At 51.1% G+C, this 21,347-nt stretch overlaps 1 protein-coding gene across 1 annotated transcript in view; it reads right to left on the bottom strand.

The window, feature by feature from the left end:
* CACNA1B (calcium voltage-gated channel subunit alpha1 B) overlaps positions 1-21,347 on the bottom strand; it is a 197,347-nt gene that overhangs the window by 52,770 nt on the left and 123,230 nt on the right. The window contains exons 22-27 of the mRNA XM_007458994.1: positions 11,336-11,462; positions 8,466-8,595; positions 8,182-8,241; positions 6,089-6,195; positions 1,596-1,692; positions 287-447 (exon numbers count right to left, since the gene is read on the bottom strand). Of these exons, the coding sequence (XP_007459056.1) occupies positions 287-447; positions 1,596-1,692; positions 6,089-6,195; positions 8,182-8,241; positions 8,466-8,595; positions 11,336-11,462 (682 nt within the window). The remainder of the gene's footprint in view (positions 1-286; positions 448-1,595; positions 1,693-6,088; positions 6,196-8,181; positions 8,242-8,465; positions 8,596-11,335; positions 11,463-21,347) is intronic.

The raw sequence follows: 21,347 nt of genomic DNA on the forward strand, positions 1-21,347 counted from the left end.
CGTTCATGTGTCCAGGACGGCATCCACACGGCACCACCCTCCCCCGCGCTCCTCCCTGAGGGCGCCTCTCCTGTCTGCTCTGCTGGGGCCCAAGGCCTCGGCGGGACGGGGACGTGGCTCCAACCCCGCGGCGGCCCTCTGACCTCAGGGCCCAGCCTGGATCTCAAGGGCCGACGGGACGCCCGGCAGGGGCCACGCGGAGCTCCCTGAGGTGTGCGGGCAGGAAGGGCCTGTCCTGCCGGGAGGCGCGGCGCTGGGGACGGAGGGGCCGCCCTGCCCGCTTTACCTGCAGTCCCGCTCCAGCTCCTTGGACTCGTCGGTGCAGTAGAAGAACTTCCCCTTGAAGAGCTGCACCGCGATGACGGCAAATATGAACATGAACAGCATGTAGACGATCAGGATGTTGAGGACGTTCTTCAGGGAGTTCACCACACAGTCAAACACAGCCTGCGGGAGGGCGGAGCCGTGAGGGGCGGGGCCCAGGCCCCGGACCACCGCAAGGGGCTGGACTGAGACCGGAAGCTGCCTGCCACGTCCTCCTCCAGAAGGGTGATCCTGGACTGGAGGGGGTGGGCAGGAGGTGCTAGAAAAGGCGCTGCAGGCAGGGGGGCCAGATGCCGAGGGGAACCTGGTGCTGGGGCCGGGTCAGGCCACTCTGCCAGGCCACGGGCTGACGCGGAGGGAAGGGACAGGGCCGGGCCGAGGACCATGCCTGGCCCCTGCCTATTGGTGGGAAGTGGGATGGGGGAGCGGTGATGCCGAGGCCAGCTCAGGACAGGGACTTGGGGCATGTCCATGAACCAGAGGAGACTCCCGTCTGTTAGCACTGCCCGGGCCTCCTGTCAGGGGCTCTCACTGTTCTCCAGTGAGCCTTTCCAGGCTGCCCTGGCCCTGGTTCCGGCTGGCTGTGCACAAAGGCAGATCCACGACCATCTCCCGAGACCCCACCTGGCACACTCCAGACACAGGCAGCTGCCTTGGCAGCGCAGACCCTGCCCATCCACCCCTGGAGCCTCCATCACCCCCGGAGCCGCCCCTTCACACGCGGCTCTAAGCAAACTGCCTGCCGTAACCCCACATTGCTTAGGGTCTCCACGGCCCGCGTGTCCAAGCTGCTCCGAACGCTATTGCACACAGTCTTGGAGGATTAAGTGAATTTAAATACAAGCTCAGCAACTATTAGATTGTAGCACAATTCTAAAGCCACACCCACGCTTCCGGGAACCCTGCCCTCCCCGCATCTCCCTGTGAGCCCACCTCCCTCCCTCCGCAGCCCCTTCCCCTGCACTACAGCTGCTGAGGAAACCCGCTGTCCCATCGGGCGCCCCTGGGTTGAGGAGGAGGAGCCTTACAAGACACTGCGGAGAATGAGCCCCTCAGGGAGGGTCACAGAGCTGAGAGCCCGCCCCACGCACGCGACACGGGGCCTCCCCTCAGCCCTGCTCATCTTCACCCCTCACGGGAAGCTGCAGGGTACCAGGCCAGTTACACCCCACAACGTACACCTACATGTACACGTGTGCACATGCATGGACACACACGCACAATCTACATGAGGGCACACACACACCCACGGCCCCACTCCAGACTCGCACCTTGAGCTTGGGCAGCCGCTTGATGGTCTTCAGCGGCCGCAGCACACGCAGGACCCTCAGGGACTTGATGGTGTTGATGTCTTTCCCTTTGGAGCCTCTAGAAGGGAGAAGCCACCCATGTAGACAGGCAGGGTGCACACCTGTGCCCAGAGGACCTGGGGACAGGGAAGCCTCGGCCCTGCAGGCACCACAAGCCAGTGCATCTCCCCCTACAGGCTGCCTGCCAAGGTGTCCTCAGAGTGGACAAGGGCCGGGGCCAGGTCAGCAGCATCTGGTGTCCAGGGAGAGCGGAGCTTCTGGATGTGAAGAGCCCCTCCCCACCGGGCCATGTCGTTCAGCGCTCCCACCCACAGTGGGAACACCAGCTTCCCCCAGACACCATGCTGAGACCCCCAGTGGGAATAAAGCGGGGAGGCCGCGCCAGGACTGCAGCCCCAGCCGGGGCTGGGCTTTGACTGAAAAGGTATTGCAGGTCAAATCTGATGGCCATGTCCTTGGTTTGGTTTCCTGGCTTTGAAGGCTTTTGAGAGCTCAGTCTGAGACTCCTTTTATGAAAATTTGTAACAAAGCAGCCTTAAAAAGAACTCAAATGATCAGTCACTCTTCTTGCTGCACTTATACAAATCATCAGGCCAAGTTTAGTACAAACAAATTATTAGTTTTACTATGATTATCTTTGATAAAAAAGTGGGGGTGTTGTACAGAGAAAAAAATGTTTGTCCCTTTAGAGAGATTAGATTCTAACCCTAATAGTCGTCTCTAAGGCTTTGTCATGTGCCTATAAACTGGGCTGGGTCCTGGATTCTTCCAGTTCCCTCACATACCTGGCTACGACTTTACCAAACTAACGTGTCCAATTTTCTCCCACCTCTCTGGTTTGAAATCAGTCAGAACAAAGACTGCCCTGAAATCTCCTTGGAAGGGACGGCACCAGGTCCTCCTCACTACCCAGATGGCAGTAAACTTCAGGGACTTGAACCTTGGATAAACATTTCACGGCTGAAGAATCCCCAGCATTCCCTTCTCTGGTCTGATCCCCAGGCCCTGGAGCAGAGAGGGGCAGCGGGCCACAGAGGGCCCCTGGCAGAGCCTCCCGCAGGTCAAGCCCCTGCTGGTTTCAGCAGGCTCCGTGCTGGACAGCTCCCAGGTCCCCAGCACCGGGAAGCTGGGGCTGCCTCAGTTCTGCTGCCCTGCCCCGGGCTACGCACAGCCAGGCTGGCTGAGGCGAGGACCAGCTCCCTCCGTGCTGCCCCCCACTCACCTCACCTCACCTGCCACCCACATGTCACAGAGAAAATCCATTTCCGAGCCTCCCTCAGGGATGAGGCCACCTCCCCGCCTGCCTTTCCCCTCCCCCTCCCTCTGTGGGAACCCAGAGCCTCAGCCATCCTTCAAAACAAAACCAAAGCACCCCATCTCATCCTGTTCAAATGCTGGAGACCTCCGAATCGAACTGAGAGGAAGAAAAGCAGCTGACGTGGACACAGATTACTTCGGCCCAAGACGACAGATCATGACTTTACACTTCAATCGTGCAACTCTTTTACCAACGGGGCTAGTCTTTCAGACTGCTGGATCCGTCACCAAAGATTCTGACCTATCCCGACTATCTAGATCAGATTTGTCTCCACTCACTAGGAGACCCCACCAGCAGCACCCATCTTTGCAAGGCATGTAGGAAGGCTCTTTATTTCAGGGGAGGGGATTCTAGTCCGACATACACTAAAAACCTGACTGACCCCTGGCTTAAATGGGTAAACGTAGCAAACGCTGTGAATAAATCCATCACTTGGTTTCAAGTAAATATGCACAAGGAGTTAGGTTAGGAGTAAATATGCGCAAGATATGATCAGAAACCTCTCCATAACTCTTGAAGACACTGCAGATTCCCCTGCAAATATCCTTAGACTCTCTGGCCAAAGTTGGTCCTAATAATAGGATAGCCCTTGGCTATCTTTAACTGAGCAAGTTGTCTATGCTGTGGCCAACACCACCTACAGTACCTGGATTGGCACTTCCGGGGAGGTTGAAAATCAGTTACGGAAGATCACTGAGCCAGCTACTCGGCTCAAATGTGTGACTGCTTCATGGGGTTTTTCTTTGATTGGTTTGGGTCTTGGGGACCATGGCTCCAAAGTACACTTCAAACATTAGGAACTATCCTGCTTATAATGCCCTTGATGTGTTTGTGTTTGTCATATTCTTTCAAAAACTTTAAATACACGTTTGTAGCTGATAACCACTAAGTAAACGGTCTCCATTCTGACTGGAATGTCAGAAAAGCAGCAAAGGAAATGACCAGCATAAGGGCTATGAACCTGGAACTACGATCTGTGAATGTCACAGGGGTTAAGCAAACACATCATGATCTATGGATCATGTCACAGGGGTTAAGCAAACACATCATGATCTATGGATACCACATCAAAGATCAAAGCTGCAAAAAATTACACAGCAGGAGCTAAGAGTGGTGCTAATGCCTGTGAATAAAAAATATTGCTGCCATATCAGTAAACAAAGGATGTTGCAGCCATCAAGCCACCACATTACAGCCACCGGATGGTGAGCCCTGAGGGAGCTCAGGATGGAGGCAGGATGCCCCCCCATCTAGCTGTCAGCCACCCCACTCCCCACGGGGCACCTCAGGAGACTCAGGATGAGAAGCCCAGGATACTGGCCCAGATAGCTGAGGTACATATCAAAGGAATGATTCAATGAGCCCAGACTCTTGCATTTCCCATATAAAGAAAAGCACTAAATCCCTTAACTTGAGATGCCTGGTTTTCTTTAGTTAACAGTAATCTTTTGATATTACGACTACCTGGGCTCTGTTGCAAAAACTCCTGTATATCCTGGCTCCCCCCTGCCTCTTTGGAGCCGTCCCTCAGAGTTGTCTGAGATGCTGTGTCCCGGGCTTAAGTCCTCAGTTCTGTCCACCAAACAAAATGTAACTCTCAACTTCTAGGTTGTGAATGATTTTTTAGTCGACACACCTAAAATTTTGATCACATCTCTCAGTTGGGCTGATACTTTGATCAGAAGGGGAGAATTGTTAAAAAAAAAAAAAAGAGGAGGGGGAGGGGAGGGGACGAGGAAAAGGAAGAAAAAGGAGAAGGAGGAAAAATAAACAGAAGCAAGAGGCCCAGAGCGGAGCCACGTGTCCCCAGGACAGCAACCAGGACTGAACTGCAGTTTCAGCCTTTCCCAGGAATGGAATTTCTGGACTTTCCTGGTCAGCACCAGTGAAGTCACCTGGCCTGAAACAATCCTTTCTTTTCTTTTGTTAATAACCTTGTCTGGCTCCCTTTCTACAAAGGCCTTCAATTTTGTACAGCCTCCATTGCGTACAGCCTTTCTACTTACTGGACGGGATACTGCCTGTTTCATGAATCACTGAATAAACCCAATTAGACCTTCAGATTTACTCAGTCGGATTTTGTTTTATAACAGAGGGTCGGAGATGCTGGGCATTTCAGGGAGGCGCTGTGGGAATGAAAGAGCAAGAAAGCCCTGTTTCCAGGGGAGACACGTGGGAAAGTGTCTCAGGGTAGCCGACATCCTGGCTGCCAAGGTCACACAGCTCCCACCCAGAGCGGGCACTGCCCTCGGGCCCAGGCACCCCGCCCCCAGCCCTCAGTCAGGGTTCCCTGCTCACCAAAGGGGGGGCCACGCCCAGCTCCAGCCCCCAACCCGGCCCCCAGAGGTGAGGCAGGGACGTGTGGCCCTGGGGACATGGCTCCGGGCAGCATGCAGCCCAGACAGTGGCGGGAAATGAGCGGAGGTGAGGCATGGTGATGAAGCAGCCCACGAGGGGCCGCAGCGTGCTGTGGCGCGCGGCAGTGTGAGGGGACAGAGGGAAGGCATTACCCCATGAAGCTCCTAGCGAGAGTCCAGCAACAGGAGACAAAGAGAAGAGAGTCAGTGAGGAGGCCTCCCTGTGGGCTCAGGGATGAGCCCATCCCTCCGTATCTGCATCCATCGAGGGTCTTACTTATCTCTGGATCTCCCCCCACCACCTCCGCCAGGTCTCCCCCCTGCTCCACCCGAGCACCCAACGCCTGCCTCACGCCCGCCACTGTGTAGGGTCTGAGGGAGCCAATCCAGGCCCGGCCACAACAGGGCTGAGTGTCGCTCACTAGGGAGCCACAGAAAATGGCGGAGCACCCCGACGGCGGAGACCCCCAGCTGCACCCACCACCCACACTGGCTGACCAAGCAGGGCAGCCACGTCCAGGCACGGAAAGGTTCCTGAAGGACCCAAGAGGCAGACACCATAAGCAGAGGCCTGCCTATCCAACTTCAGAGCCATGGGGTGCGTCAGGCACAAACGAGCCTTGAGGTCCTCCCAGCCCCACAGCCCAGCCCCAGGCACAGAGGGACTGACTAGAGACGGCCATGGAGGCCAATGGACCCCTTCCTCCTTCACCCCGCACACTCATCACGGCTCTGGGGACTGCAGCCCAGCAAGAGTCAGAGCCGACCGGGGTACTTACGAGAAGGCAAACGCCACCAGGGCCCCACTGACCACAACGAAGTCCAGAATATTCCAGAGGTCCCGGAAGTAGGCACCAGGGTGCAGCAGCAGTCCCAAATCGATCATCTTTAGGGGAACAACACACTTTAATAAACAGAATATTTCAGAAAAGAAAGGCAGAGGCAGAGCCCAGAGACGTGGTTAGGGGAAGGGTGCTGCTTCATGTCACGTCCCATCAGGGGAGGGGACACAGCCCTGATCATGCCTATCATGAAAGGGGACACGGCTCAGGTCACATCCTGTCAGGGGAAGGGGTCACGGCTCAGGTCAATTCCTGTCAGGGGAAGGGGTCACGGCTCAGGTCACGTCCTGTCAGGGGAAGGGGTCACATCTCAGGTCAATTCCTGTCAGGGGAAGGGGTCACGGCTCAGGTCAATTCCTGTCAGGGAAGGGGTCACATCTCAGGTCAATTCCTGTCAGGGAAGGGGTCACATCTCAGGTCAATTCCTGTCAGGGAAGGGGCCACAGCTCAGGTCAATTCCTGTCAGGGGAAGGGGTCACGGCTCAGGTCAATTCCTGTCAGGGGAAGGGGTCACGGCTCAGGTCAATTCCTGTCAGGGAAGGGGCCACGGCTCAGGTCAATTCCTGTCAGGGGAAGGGGTCACGGCTCAGGTCAATTCCTGTCAGGGGAAGGGGTCACGGCTCAGGTAATGGCCTCTTAGAGCCTCAACGGGTGTTTGGATCTCCGTGCCTTTGACCCAATGGCCCTGCATGGTCATGACTGGCTGAGATCCTCCTTGGGCCCCCCGCTCCTGTGGGGCCTGAGTGAGTCTCTCCTCCGTCGCTGGGCTGCAGGCACAAGCCGCCCGGAGCACACCGCCTGCCAGACCCTCGGAGTGTCAGCCCCGGGAGGCAAGAGGAGGAGCTGCTGGATTCTGCCCCTCCTGCAGCGGCACCTTAACGTCTCTGGGCCTCCGTGTCCTCGTTCGTACAAGGAAACGACAACGCCGCCCCCAGGAATTTGGGAGAGAATTGAAGCCAGGGCTTGTGTACACAGAAGCCACCCTGAGTCAGCACGTGGGCACCCCCCCCCCCCCCGCCCCCCGCACGCCCCCCGCCCGCCCAGCCCTGGCGGAAGGGGTCACGGCTCAGGTCAATTCCTGTCAGGGGAAGGGGTCACGGCTCAGGTAATGGCCTCTTAGAGCCTCAACGGGTGTTTGGATCTCCGTGCCTTTGACCCAATGGCCCTGCATGGTCATGACTGGCTGAGATCCTCCTTGGGCCCCCCGCTCCTGTGGGGCCTGAGTGAGTCTCTCCTCCGTCGCTGGGCTGCAGGCACAAGCCGCCCGGAGCACACCGCCTGCCAGACCCTCGGAGTGTCAGCCCCGGGAGGCAAGAGGAGGAGCTGCTGGATTCTGCCCCTCCTGCAGCGGCACCTTAACGTCTCTGGGCCTCCGTGTCCTCGTTCGTACAAGGAAACGACAACGCCGCCCCCAGGAATTTGGGAGAGAATTGAAGCCAGGGCTTGTGTACACAGAAGCCCCCCTGAGTCAGCACGTGGGCCCCGCCCCCCCCCCCGCCCCCAGCAGCGGCGCCGCCCGCACACCCGTGTGGAAAGCACAGGCCACTTGGCAACCCCTAGAGGAGGAACGAGGGTCACAACAACACGGCCGTTCTCCATCTAGGACCAAACACCAGGGAGTCCCACCTGCCGCGATCTTTGGGCCTTAAGGCCACCGCCCTGTCCCTGCTCTCCTTGCTCCAGCCGAGGCCCCGGCCTCCCCCTCTGCTGAGACTGCCCTGCACAGACTGGGCTCACACCGCACAGCAAGGGAAGCCTGTCCCCCTCAGCGAGAAGGGTCTCCGTTAGCAGGTAGTGGAGACCAGGGCCAGCGCCTGCGAGCTCTCCTAAGGCTGACGTGACGCTGTGGCGAGTCCTTAACAAACGTGGCCCTGTGTCTCCATGAGATACAACCTCTACCTGCAGGCTGATGTGCCCTCATGTCACCACGCATGTGTGCATGCCCTGGGCACACTTGCCACGTGCCTCCATCTCAGTCACGAGGGGGACGAGCAGAGCCCCGCGGTCACCAGGGCAACCACACATCTCACCTTTATCACCATCTCAAAGGTGAAGACGCCTGTGAAGATGTAGTCCATGTACTTCAGCACCTGGAACCAAAAGGAAAGGCTTTTCTCAAAGGCGAGGCCAGGAGCTCGAGCGGGGGCAGGAGCCTGGATGACAACGCATCAGCCTGGGGCCCGTGGGCAAGGGTCTGGGGAGGGGGGCGGGCAGGCCAGCGGCCCCTGAAGCGGCAGCCCTCCCTCCCGTGCCGGGCACGCCCCGCTCTCCCGTGTCCCCAGCGCCCCCTCTGCGGCCCGACGGCAGCGCTCACATTGTTTCTGGGAGAGTCTGTCTGCACAGGGTCCTCAGCAGCCAGGGCGATGCTGCTCAGGGCAATGACCACGAGGATGCCCATCTCAAAGTACTGCATGGTCACGATGCAATGGCAGAAGCGGCGGAGCCTGGAGAGCAAAGCATGGGCCGCCTAAGGCCCGCGGAGGGCTGGGCGGGCCCCTCCCCGTAGGAAGAGCTGAGCTCTGGGAAGCGGCCCTGTGGTCAGGAGATGGCGGCCAGGTGACTGATGGGGACGAGGTTCCCGGGAAGGCAGGTGGCGGGAAGGCTGCAGAAACCCTGGGCAGGGCCAGCCCACCACGGCTTGCAGGCCAGGTTGGTCTGGCCCGTTCGCTACATGAAGTTCCACTGGGGCCCAGCCAGGCCTGCTCGTCTACCTGCTGTGGGGCTGCCGTGCCCTGGACGGGCTTCCAGCTCTGCTGTGGGTGGGGGAAGAGGCCGAGTACCAACAGTCCCGTGGAGAGCAGGTGCCTCTCGAGCCCCAGTGCTGGGCGCGGTGCCCCCGTCGGAGCCACCAGAGCTGCGTGTGTGCACCTGCCCGCCTCCACTCACCGCTATCCTGCTCTGTTCAGGCACATTCTGGGCTGGGACACAGTGGCGAACAAGACACCGGTAAACACAAAGCAACAGGAGATGCTCAGGTGTTGACACACACTACGACTCAGCAGGAGACGGTGACCAGGAGGCCAGCAAAGGCCCCGCAGGGGGAGAGTGAAGCCGATCCTGGGGGATGAGCGCAGGAGGCAGACGTCGCTCCTGCCACCCCGAGGCACGTGCTCACAGGGGCCCCCCTCCTGCCTCTGCTGGCCCACCAGCCCGTCCAACCTGCTCCTCTCAACAACGCGGAGTGTTCCCAACGGCACCCACGTCTCTCTGTCCCCGGAAGGGAATGGACCTTATGCCTGTCTCCTCCTCAACCCGACCACCGGTGTCCAGCTCCAGCCCGCACACTCCCCGGAGCTGCCCTTCCCAGGCCCCCGAGTGACCTGCTGGCACTTCTCCCTCCTAATTGAGATGCTTTTCCTTCCACTTCCCCGACGCTCCATCTCGGGCCCTCTTCCATCCCAGCCCACTTCCTTCTAATCAACAGCTGCCGGTCCATCTTGTGGCTGAGTTTCCACCCTCGCTCAGACCCCCAAGTCCCACGGCCATGTGCCACCTGCCAGCTGCCCCGGGCTCCACAGGGTCTGTGCTCACCACCGCCCAGCTTGGCCGGGCCCCCAGCCGTCAAGCAGAAACCCTGGCTGCCATCCTTCACATCTCCATCCCCTTCCACATCTAATTTGCATCAAATCCTGCAGATCCTGCCTCCAAAATTTCTCCCCAAGCATTTCGCTCCCAAACCTCTCCACTCCGGCTACCCTCACCAAATCACCACCAACTCTTCCTGAAAACCGCGGCCACCTACTAAACAGCCTCCCTGTCTCGTCTCCAGTCCTCCCACCAAAGGGCTCTGCTGAAGTGCAGTCTAACCAAGTCACCGCTCACCCGCAACTGTTTACAACCTCTCAAGCGTCTCAGGGCTCTCGGCGTCACCTCTGCTTCTCCACCGAACACACAACTGCGCCGTCTGCCTCTGCGCTTTCCCACGCAACTGTCGTGAGCTGTTCTGAGCCTGATGTCTTTCACCTCTGGGCCACTCTCAGTTCTCTCCGCCCTCCAGGAACACTGGCTCCTCCCTCTTCATCTTAACTCTTCACCCTTCAGGTTTCACCTGAGATCTCTCACCTCCTCCAGGAAGGCTCCCCTGACTCTCCCCACCTGCTCCAAGACACCAGACCTCCCTGCTTTACCGTCCACATTGTACTCATTTGACGGACACCACCCGGTCGGTGCTGGAGGCCTAGGCCTTATCCGTCTCTACTGCCATCTTACTCCAAGCCCCTAGCAGAGCAAGCTCCCCACAGACGTATGCTGAAAGGAGGAACGTGGGGAGGATGGACGACGGGGGCTGGTGGAAAGACTGCTGGATGCCCAGTGCAGAAGGGCTGGCTGGACACGTGGGTAAAGGACGGAGCACGAGCTCCTCAGACCCTGCTGCGCTGCCCCCCTGGGTGGTGTGGTTCCGCCTTTGCTCTGCCTGCATCTCCGCCTGGTGGGCTCTCACGACCCCCCGCCACGTCTCTGTTCCAATCCCACTTCATGTCAGCAGCCCTCATCGTCTGCATCTCCACTCCCCGCTTTGTACTTCCTCTTAGCCCTTCCGTCCATGAACCATCTCATGTCCCCTCCCTAACGTCCTGTCTGCTGTCTGCCTCTCCACTCGCTTGTAAGCTTAAGAACGGACGGGGCCCTTGTCCATTCTGCTCATGACCGCGTATTCCCAAGCACCTAGAACGCTGTCTGGCACATGAACATTGGCTGAGCTAATGAAGGCAGGTGGACTGAGGAGTGGATGAGACTCACGGTGGTGTAAACAGAGGGGAGAAACTGTGCACAGACACAAGTGACTGTGACGCACACCTGCGGGCTCTGCTGGAAGGTGGGCGGAGGGCAGCACATATGCACGGTGGATGTAAACTGGGTGCGTGTGTGCAGAGGTAAACTAAGGCTGCAGTGGGGGTTAAGAACAAGGCCCTGGGACCAGCTGCCTGGGTTCAAATCCCAGCTCCGCCACCGAGACGGACGGGCTGTGTGTCTGGACACCGGCCTTCCCTGTGGCTCCGTGTCCTCATCTGCAAAGTGAGGTGACAGTAGTGTGTGCTTTGTGGGATGCTGTGGTGATCAATCAGGATATTAATACATGTAAAGGTGCAGGTCACGTCTAGCACACGCTGGTAGCATGTACACATGGATCATGGGCCATGGACAAGAGGACGGCACAGGACACGGGCTGGTGACGAGACTCACAGGTTGGTGGGGCTTAAGCAGAACATGGAGCTGTAAGGGACGATGGGTCGGGGGCCGCCCCTCATCACGTCATCAGCTTCCACCTCCTTCTTCCCTTCTGCTTGGCTTTCCAGGTCCACGTTACCACCTGCAAGGACACGAGGCCACCAAGTTAGGGGGTGTGGCTCACAAACCCACATCACGCAGGTCTCGCCCCGGGGCGACGGACACGCTCCCAGCTCCAACCCCACAGGTCTTCGTGGACCCGCCCAGGGAAGGGCGTGCAGCTAAGAACACAGCTTCACATGAGACCCCTCCGATCACAGTCAGGCCACCACCGAGGTGAACGATGGCAGGGTCGTGCCAGCACTGAGGATCTGGGCCATCTGCCGCAGAGATCCAGAGACCCTTCCTCACCTCTCCCTTCCCCAGGGCTGCTGGGGAAACAGCATCAAGCCTAGCGGGCGACCCTGGCTGTGGACTTCTCCGCTTCCCTAGGGGCCATAAATCTAGATGTTCTAAGAACACCAAAGCCGCCTTCAGCCCCAGAGACCAGGGCCAGTAGGTGCCCCCATCCCAGCGCAGGGCTCACCCCTCGAGAGAAGGCATCCCGGGCTGCCTGGTGAGAGCTCCCACTGTCGCTGCAGGGGGTTGGGGCAGGGCCAACAGGGCAGCAAGGAGAGGGGCCGGCCTGGCCTGAAGCCGCTCTCCTGAACCTGATGGTCAGGCCTGACCCGCCACACAGGGCCCGCAGTGGACTCTGACCCAGGGAGGACGCGGGCACTGCCGTCGCCCGCACACCCGCTTGGCCCTTCCTCCTCGCTCTCCATCGCCCCCCTTCCCTAAGGCCCATCCTCTGTGCTATCAGCACCCCCTGCTCCACTTGGCACCCACAAATCAAAGTCCCCAGGGTTATTTTGGCCGTGACCACTGTTTTTAAGTAGATTTTGCTGTTCTGCATAGTATGTTTCTCACAACCGTGTTTCATTTTTAACTATCCTAATGTATGTTTCCATTCTTGCGGGTAACAGTTGCTGAGACCCAGGGATGCCAGGGAGGACAGTGCAGTGACTTGGAGCCAATGCCCACTGTCCACCTCACTTTTACTTCTTGGAAGAAGCATAAAGGCAGAAATGAGGGAGGTTCCCTCCAGCACGTGTGAAGACGAAGGCTCTAAGCTTCTCCCCTGGCTGCCGGCCACTCTGAAGTCCTGCAGAGAGCTGCCGGGCCAGAGAAAACAGTCTTGACCCAAACGTGAAACCAGCTTAAGCCACAGCAGCTGCGATGCCTCCTAGACTGTCAGCTGCCACCACCCGGCACCATTCAATTCCCGGCTGAAGGCATAAATTGTAGCATCTTCTAAGAAAGCAACTGGGCAATACTTATTTAAAGTAAAAAATTCGGTCTATTGATTTAATTTGTGCAAGATTATCTCCTAAGGAAATCAAGCATGCACACAAACCATCTGTATTCACAAAGGTGTTTGTTATTAAGTTCTTTTACAATAACAAAAACTATGAAAAGTGTAACCACAGGAGATCGACTAAGTGTGCAGTACTTACAGGAAGCATCATACTATGGATATTAAAAATGCATACAAATAGTTTAAATGACTTATCATAAAGGAGAAGCTTATAATACGGTAAAAGTTAAAAAAAAAAAAAAAGACAGGCTACACACTTGTATATCCCAGATGCGCTCAACTGTGAAAAATAACATACACAGGGAGAGAAATAACACCAAAATGACAGTAGCTGTGGTGATCTCCGAAAGGCTTTCTGATAATAATCCTAATTCTCTTCACTATACTTTTAACACTAAAATTTTTTTTTTCTGTGATGAGCATGTGTAACTTTTAAATTAAGAAACATTTATTATTTTAAAACCACAGCTTTTCAGACTCTTCCACAATAACAATTAAGCAAACCCAAGGACAAGTAAACTGGGGAAAAGGAACCAGTATACACTGAATGAAGCATTTTTCTGCTCAAAAGAAGTGGAACAAAGATGCCAGAGCCTGGATGAAAACGCTTCCTCTGAAATAGATTTACTACCACAACAAGAGCAGAAATCATCAATTAAGTCAAAACAGACCAGGAATAAAGGGAGAGGATCAAAACGAGGACTACAACAGACTGAGGAAATATCCTGTTGGAAGCTGTTTAAAAAAAAAACTAGACAGTAACAAAAATTAATTCATTGAAACAGAAGACAATCAAGCCAGATGGCCAGATATGGGGGAGGGGGGTGGATAAAGAAAGGAACAGAACGTTCACTGAAAACAACATGTGCCGGGCTGGTCCAGGTGCTTTATTCTCACAACGGCACTTACTGGCACGTAGTATTACCTCCAGTTTGCAGATTAAGAAACTGAGGCTGGGGCTTCCCTGGTGGCGCAGTGGTTGAGAGTCCGCCTGCCGATGATGCAGGGGACACGGGTTCGTGCCCCGGTCCGGGAAGATCCCACATGCCGCGGAGTAGATTTCAGGAGCTTTCACCCAAAAAAAAAAAAAAAAGAGAAAGAAACTGAGGCTGAACGGAGGAATTACATTGTGGGGACATGATCGACCAAAGCTGGGGTGAGGCAGGAAAGCCGAGTGAGGCACCACGTTAAACTGCTCCCTCCAGAGGACTGAAGGGAGACTAGGCGGGTGGTGCGCTGGGCTTCCAGGAAAGCACAGGTAAGTCCTCTCTGACAAGAACATCCCTCATCTGGCCCACAGAATCCCCACCGACCAAGGCAATCATTTCCAACTTGAAGAGAACTTAAGCCTAATGTCCCAAGGCATCCAACATGTACAAAGAATTTCTCTCCTACAGCTATGTACCATCCTTGGGAGAACTGAAAAAGCAACCAAACAATTCTTTTTCTGTAGGGCTTGATTATCAAACAAAGCCCACTTCAGAAAGGGTGGATTACGGTCAGTCATATATGAACCCAAAAGAAAAAACATCAGCAAACATACAAGGACCAGAAAACAAACATCACCCCCATACAAGGTGGGTGAAAGACAACAGAAACAAGTAATATATATATAAAACCCCCAATGGACTTCAGATATAAGTACCTTTAGATGAGCACTATAAAAGAACTAAACATAAATATGTAAAGAAATTAAAAAAAAATGAGCCTTTAAAAAATGAACAAGCAATAGAAGTCTATAAAATTGACCTATGACAGAGAGGCTTAAAAAGGACTCATCCTCCTACTAAAAACAACTATAAAAGCTGAAAAAAATACATAACTGTTTAAAGGCACAGGGAACCAGCTGACACGGACAGAACCTGAGAAGCTACAATCCTTGGGAGAAAGGAGGCACGAGGCGACCCCTGTGCACATGGGGCCATTTTCCCATTTTTAGAAGCAGAAAGCAACATGCCTACTAGGAGGAGGAGTAAAAGACTGGAGTTTGAGGATGACAAAGTGTCTGGGAATGAGGGGCGAAATCCCAGAGAGGAGAGAAGGGCAGAGAAGTGAGCCCCTCTGTCGGTCCCGATTAATTCCCCTCCAGTCACTGCTGCACATGAGCAAGACAAGGCTGGTGTCTGCCAGAAGCAAAGGGCCTCGAGGAGCATGCAGGGCTGAAGACGTGATAGTGGGCGCAAATGCAAACAGAGACTTAACTTCGCTATCATTTTGCACTCGGAGCGTTCTTGTTTTTTTTAGTGTTCTGGTTAAAGAGTTGCATATCTTGAATAATTTGCTCTTAACCTAACTTTTTCTACAAGGCCTATTATTTTCAATGCATGGCATTTTCAGAAATGCACACATAATGTTACAGCAGGAAGGTCTGTACTTCAGGAAGACAGAAAATGATATTAAAGGAAGGTCTGCAATGTAAGAAATTGGTAAATCTATCAATAAATAAACACAGTCTCTATAAAGCTGTTGGGAAGGAAGAAAATTTTCCTCTACGTTCCTGCGTTCTTCTGACTGGTCTAAGAATTAAACTGACATTGAGATTAACAGGAGAAAATCAAATTTAACTTCGTACATACGGGAACCACACATACGTGAGAGGTTCAGACAGAAGGGTAAAATGAGGTATATACACCACCTTAAGCTAAGGAATGGGATAGGAGCCTGGGGCTTCCAAGGACAGGAGGGTCATTCATTGGACAATATAAAAAAGGGCAGGTTTTTGGTAATTAGATGCTTGCCCTGCCATACAGATGGGGCCACTTAGATAACATTTATCTCTGGTAATAACTCTTCCCTGGGAAAAATCCCCAATTTCAATTCTTCTAGGTAGTTAAGGGAGGGGCAGTTGCTTCTCTTGAACCCACAGGGACTCGACTGCCCTTAGCTCAAAATAATCCTCAAGCAAAAGTGACACATTCTGGGGAGGGTTCATCCTGAATGCCTACAAAGTCAAAACAATATCTATTTTGTGGGGGAGAAAAGGACTAAAATGCTGGATGCTAACAAGGAAGCTGGGGGAAATGTGATTGCAGCTGCTGTTCTAAGGTCTTACTTAATAAAATAACTATAGATTTTGTTATGCATGCATGATAGAATTATAAGATAACCACTTAAAGAAAAACAGAAAAATAATTCATAGTTTATAAACTAATATAGAGGGGAAAATGTGACACGAAAGCAAATAAACAACCAATTGTTCAATACTAAAAAGCAAGGAAAGGAGGAAAAAAACATAGGAAAAATGGAACAAATGTCACAACTCCAAGTAAACTAATAATCACAATACATACAAGCAGACGGAACCTGGTTACTGACTGACACACATCATCCAGATGGAATTTTTAAAAATACAGTTATATGTAGTTTCCAAGAGACAAGCCTAAAATCGAGGCCACATAAAGGCTGGAAGTCAAAAGATGGGAAAAGATACACTTGGCAAACGTTCATTAAAAAAAACAAAATGAAACAAAACTCAGGTATATATTCACATCAGAAAAATACAATATGAGAAAAAATCATTATTAGAGTTAAAGTGGGTCAGCAGAAGACGACAAAAAGTTCAGCTCCAGTGAGACACAGCAATTTTAAATATACATAAAGTGGCTTAAAATATAGAAAGCAAACATATATATTTTAACATAAGCTTTTTTTTTGAAAAAAGGAATAAATAAAAGAAAAAGCCTAACAAAAGAGATTCAGAAACACATAGTTACTATTTTAGAAACATACACAATAGTATCTCGGTCATCTGTTAGCATGTTTCCTATACTGAACTGCATGTTTCAAACTATTCAAAATAACTGCATTAAATATAGAAACTTAAACACACACACACACACACACAGCAAGAGCTGACAGATCTACAGAAAGAGATTTCAATGCACAATGTCTTAATTATCGATTGGTCAGTGTGGCAAAATATTAGTGAATATACAGAATAGTTAGCAACACAACTAACACACTTGATTTAGCAGACAAATATAAGAAGCCAAGTGTTCCCCAAATTAGAGAAAACATATTCCTCTTAAGCATACATAAAACATTTACAAAAAAAAAAAAACATTTACAGAAGTCGACCATATGCTAAGCCATAAAGCAGTCGTAAATCTCTCGTCTCAAAGAAGACCCTCATGCAGGTCATGTCCTCTAATCACAGTACAATTAAGTTGCAATTTAAGGCAATAATCAGAAACCAAAAGATTAATTAAGATTTAAATTTTACAACTGGAAATTGAAAAACAGATGTTAAATAGTTCATGGGTCAAAAATTGTATATCATAGTCAGTGTAAATGTGTCTGCATAGAAAACAGCAGAAAAATTATTTAGAATAAGAGAGTCTGCTTGGAAACTCTGGCTGGACACAAAACTGAAGGACAAAAATTGCTTGCATTTCTACACGGTAGGGGCAAAACATTTTAAAATACAATTTTTTTAAACAATACTATTTAAAAAAACAGAATAAGTAAAAAGACAAAAGAAGGAATTTGGGGCAGTGAAACTACTCTGTATGACACTATAATGACACAGGTCATTATACATTTGCCCAAACCTTGAAAAGGTACAGCACCAAGAGTGAGCCCTACTGTAAACCTTGGACTTTGGGTGAGAACAGTGGTTCATGGAGGCTCACTGACCGTAACAAATGTACCACTGGGTAGGGGAGGCTGACGGTGCAGGGGCAGGGAGTATACAGCAAGTCTCTGTGCTTTCCATTTAATTTTACTTTGAAACTAAAACTGCTCTAAAAAAAAAAAAAAAAAAAAAGACAAAAATACAAATTTTTCAGGGTAACAGAAAAGAGATACAAATATAAAATCTAAGTAGTTAGGTAAAAATCCTATAATCTTACATGTGAATTACAAATGCCAAAAGAATACATGGTATATTCTTCTTTTTTAAAAGAACAAAAAAAGTCCGAAAAAGCCTGAAAGCAGTAAAAATCTAGTAGCAATGACCACACTGGTAAATAATACCGTTTCTCACCAAAGGAACCACAGCCTCTCAGATCAGGTTCTACAGAAGCAGACCATGAGAAGAGGGTCCATGTGCAAGTGACTGATTAAGGACGGACTCCCAGAAGGAACTGGAAGGGAGAAAGAAGGCAGACCAGGGCAGAGAAGGAGGCCAAAGCAGGGTGCAGCTTCAGATAAAGTCCAGCAACAGCGTCAGCTGCTCCTTTGGGGGACCCTGGGGTCTGAACTAAGCCTCAAAAGTTGTCAGACCTGAAGCCAGAGGGCCGGGCTTTCACCTCCCGCACTCCTTTGCCTGGTGAGGGCCACCTGGGGGCGTCAACCCTCAGGGACTTCCACCTTCCATCCCCCACGTGTTGGGAAGCACCTCTAGTGGTCAAGGGCAGCCCTCCAAAGAGGAGCTGAGGTGAGGCCACTGGAGGCAAAAGGACCCTGAAGGAAGGGAAGGGAGATCTGGAGAAACAGCAGGTGTCCAGGACACAGGTCTCCTTGGAGAAAAGGCCGATTCCAGGTCTGGGCAGGAAGGTACACAATGATCCTGGAATGTTTTGTCACAGATGAAAGCAGAAAGCTGTCAAAGACAACAGGCTGTGAGAAGGTAAAAAGGCCAACTTTAAGGGACTCCCACTATCCAGAGACAGGACAATTTGAGCATCAGAGCTAACAGTGAGTCCAAAGGACTGAAACACACCAAACACGTTAAAATCCAAAGATTCATAACAAATAATTTTGTTAAAGCTCTTGATGACTGGATTTGGAGTTCCTAGTGTACCAACTCGCTATTTTGAAAACTCATATGTAAAGGGACGGAATTAAGCACGTATCTTGCTAATACAAATACAAACTGTATTTCAGGGTAACCAAAGAGTTGATGAGGGAAGTTCTTCCGTATAGAAAATGTCAGAATAATTAATGCAGAGAGCATGATAGAATTATAAATTCACAACTGTGCAATGCCAAATAAAATCACAGATCTGGGCGACCATCATCAGTGCCTACTAGACCATTAGGGGAAAGGTTGGTGGAGAACCTTACAGTGGATGGATCAGGCTCTACCCACCGATCCATCTTAACACTGCCCAAAGGAAAACACTAGATGGTATGTGGCTCTGGATGGAACGTGAGATGAAGCACAGAGCCAGCCACCTATGAAGCTTCCCCAAAGAGTTTAACCTGATTGCAATCAAGATCTGCAGTTCACACACAAGGGTGATTTTTGCCTCCTAGGGATACCTGGCAATGTCTGGAGACTTTTTTTTTTTTTTTGGTTGTCACAACTACAGGGTACTCTACTGGCATCTAGAGGGGAAAGGTCAGGGATGCTGCTAAACATCTTAAAACGCACAAGACAGCCGCCACCAACAAAACTCCAATAGAGCCAAGGTTCAGACGGCCTGTTTTAGGGTCTAAATATCAGTTAACAGGAGATACTGAGGACAGAGAAATGTGTTAAATGACACCATGATGCAATCAACCTAATCCAGAATGGTTTACAGTTTCTTCAACCAATAAATGGCATGCAGAAAACAGTCACAGAGTAAAACAGACATAAACAGATTAAGCTAAGTCAAATGAGCAAACCTTGTTTGGATCCTGACTCAAACAGATCAATAGTAAAAAGTTATTTTTGAGATAATTGGTAAAACTTGAACTTGGGATAGGCATTAGATAACACTAAAAAATTATTATAAACTTTGCTAGGTGTAATAATGCTATTGTAGTTGTTAAATCCTTAATTGTTAGAGATGCTTACAAACAATTATACCTAAAGTGATTAAAAGGAAAAAAAAAAGTGAAACATGACTGGCAAAATGTGGATAATTTCTTTGAGGGTGAGTGGCAGCAAATAGGGGTTCATTATACTTGTGTCTCTATTTAACACTGTTTCGATTTTCTACAGTAAAAAGGTGTTCATGTAAGCAGCCATAGAGAGAAGAGAGAGCCACACAATGGAAGCATTTGGACTAATGATTAGCGTCTCTACAGAAACAGCAGGAGGCAGAAGGCAGTGGAATAGTCTCAAAACACAGAGAGGAAATAACTAACCAACTAGAATTCCATACAAATTGAAACTACTTTCACAAACAATGGCAAAAAGATTTTTCAGGCAAATTGAGAGAATTTACCACCATCAAACCTCAGTAAAAGAAATTAGAAAAGATGTTCTTCATGCAGAAGGGAAAAAAAGCCAAATGGATGATCTGAAATACAAGGGGTGATAAAATACAAGAAAAAAAAAATGTAATCAACAGGAAAAAAAATTTTCAACCAATAAAGAAACCTTTGCCATTTGGAAATTCAAAATTGTACTTATGAATAACTAATGGATCAAATAAGAAATCATAATGAAACCTGGAAAAAGATTTAGAACTAAAAAATATGACATTTCATAACTTGTAACATAAAACTAAAATAATTCTTAGAGTCAATGTTAAAGCCTTTAAACACCCTAGCAAAGTAGAAAGGCTTGTGTCAGAGCTGAGTATTCAACTAATAAATGGGGAAAGAGATTACAATAAGAAAGCAGAAGAAAAGAAACAATAAATAAGAACATGAGGACTTCCCTGGTGGCACAGTGGTTAAGAATCTGCCTGCCAACGCAGGGGACATGGGTTTGATCCCTGGTCTGGGAAGACCCCATATGCCGTGGAGCAACTAAGCCTGTGTGCCACAACTACTGAGCCTGTACTCTAGAGCCCTTGAGCCACAACTACTGCACCTGCATGCCACAACTACTGAACCCACGTGCTGCAACTACTGAGCCAGTGTGCTGCAACTACTGAAGCCCACGCACCCAGAGCCCGTGCTCCGCAACAAGAGAAGCCACTGCAATGGGAAGCCCACGCACCGCAACAAAGAGTAGCCCGCACTTGCCGCAACTAGAGAAAGCCCGTCTGCAGCATCGAAGACCCAACGCAGCCAAAGAAAAAAAGAACTAATGCAACAGAAAAAGATATGATAGAGAAGCTCAAGAAGGCCAAAGTTGAGACTTTAGTAGCCTATTAAAATGGACAGAACTTTAGGGGAAAAAAAAGGGTTTATCAAGGGAAGGAAGAAGGGAGGGAGAGAGGGAGGGAAGGACGGAAGGAAGGAAATTAAAAATGTAATGTGGCCATAACTACAAATCCAGCAGAAACTAAAAAGATGAGAGGCTGGCTCCCATAGACAACAGCAGTCACCCACACTCAGATTTCTCCCTACGTGCTCCATAACCCATGCGGTCGATAAGGAGAGGTGACAAAATCAACCACAGTCCATGCCTACAGCATATGGGAAATAAGAAAACTACAAACTAGAATTAACAGGTAAGTGGGAAAACAAACCTCAGACCTGCAGAATCAGGCAGGGATTGTATGGAGAAGGGAGAGTGAGGAGGGTCCTAGTAATGCTGGAACACAGACAACATCAACTCATTCATCCACAGGAGAGAAGCACCCCCCTCCCCTGCCATCCCCCGCCAAGCAGGGAAATACTGAGAACAGGTTTGAGGCCTGCTAGGTCAGGGTGTTGCTTCTGGGGACTTGAAAGGAGAGGCTTGGAAAGTACAAGGCACTGCAGATGGCAACCTGGAGAAGACAGTGAGAGACGCGACTTCAGCGGCTCAGTGATGTAGGGAAAGAAGAAACAAGGGTCTGAGGT

Source organism: Lipotes vexillifer, unplaced genomic scaffold (genome assembly GCF_000442215.2).
Source record: "Lipotes vexillifer unplaced genomic scaffold, Lipotes_vexillifer_v1.1 scaffold636, whole genome shotgun sequence".
Taxonomy (NCBI): Eukaryota; Metazoa; Chordata; class Mammalia; order Artiodactyla; family Lipotidae; genus Lipotes; species Lipotes vexillifer.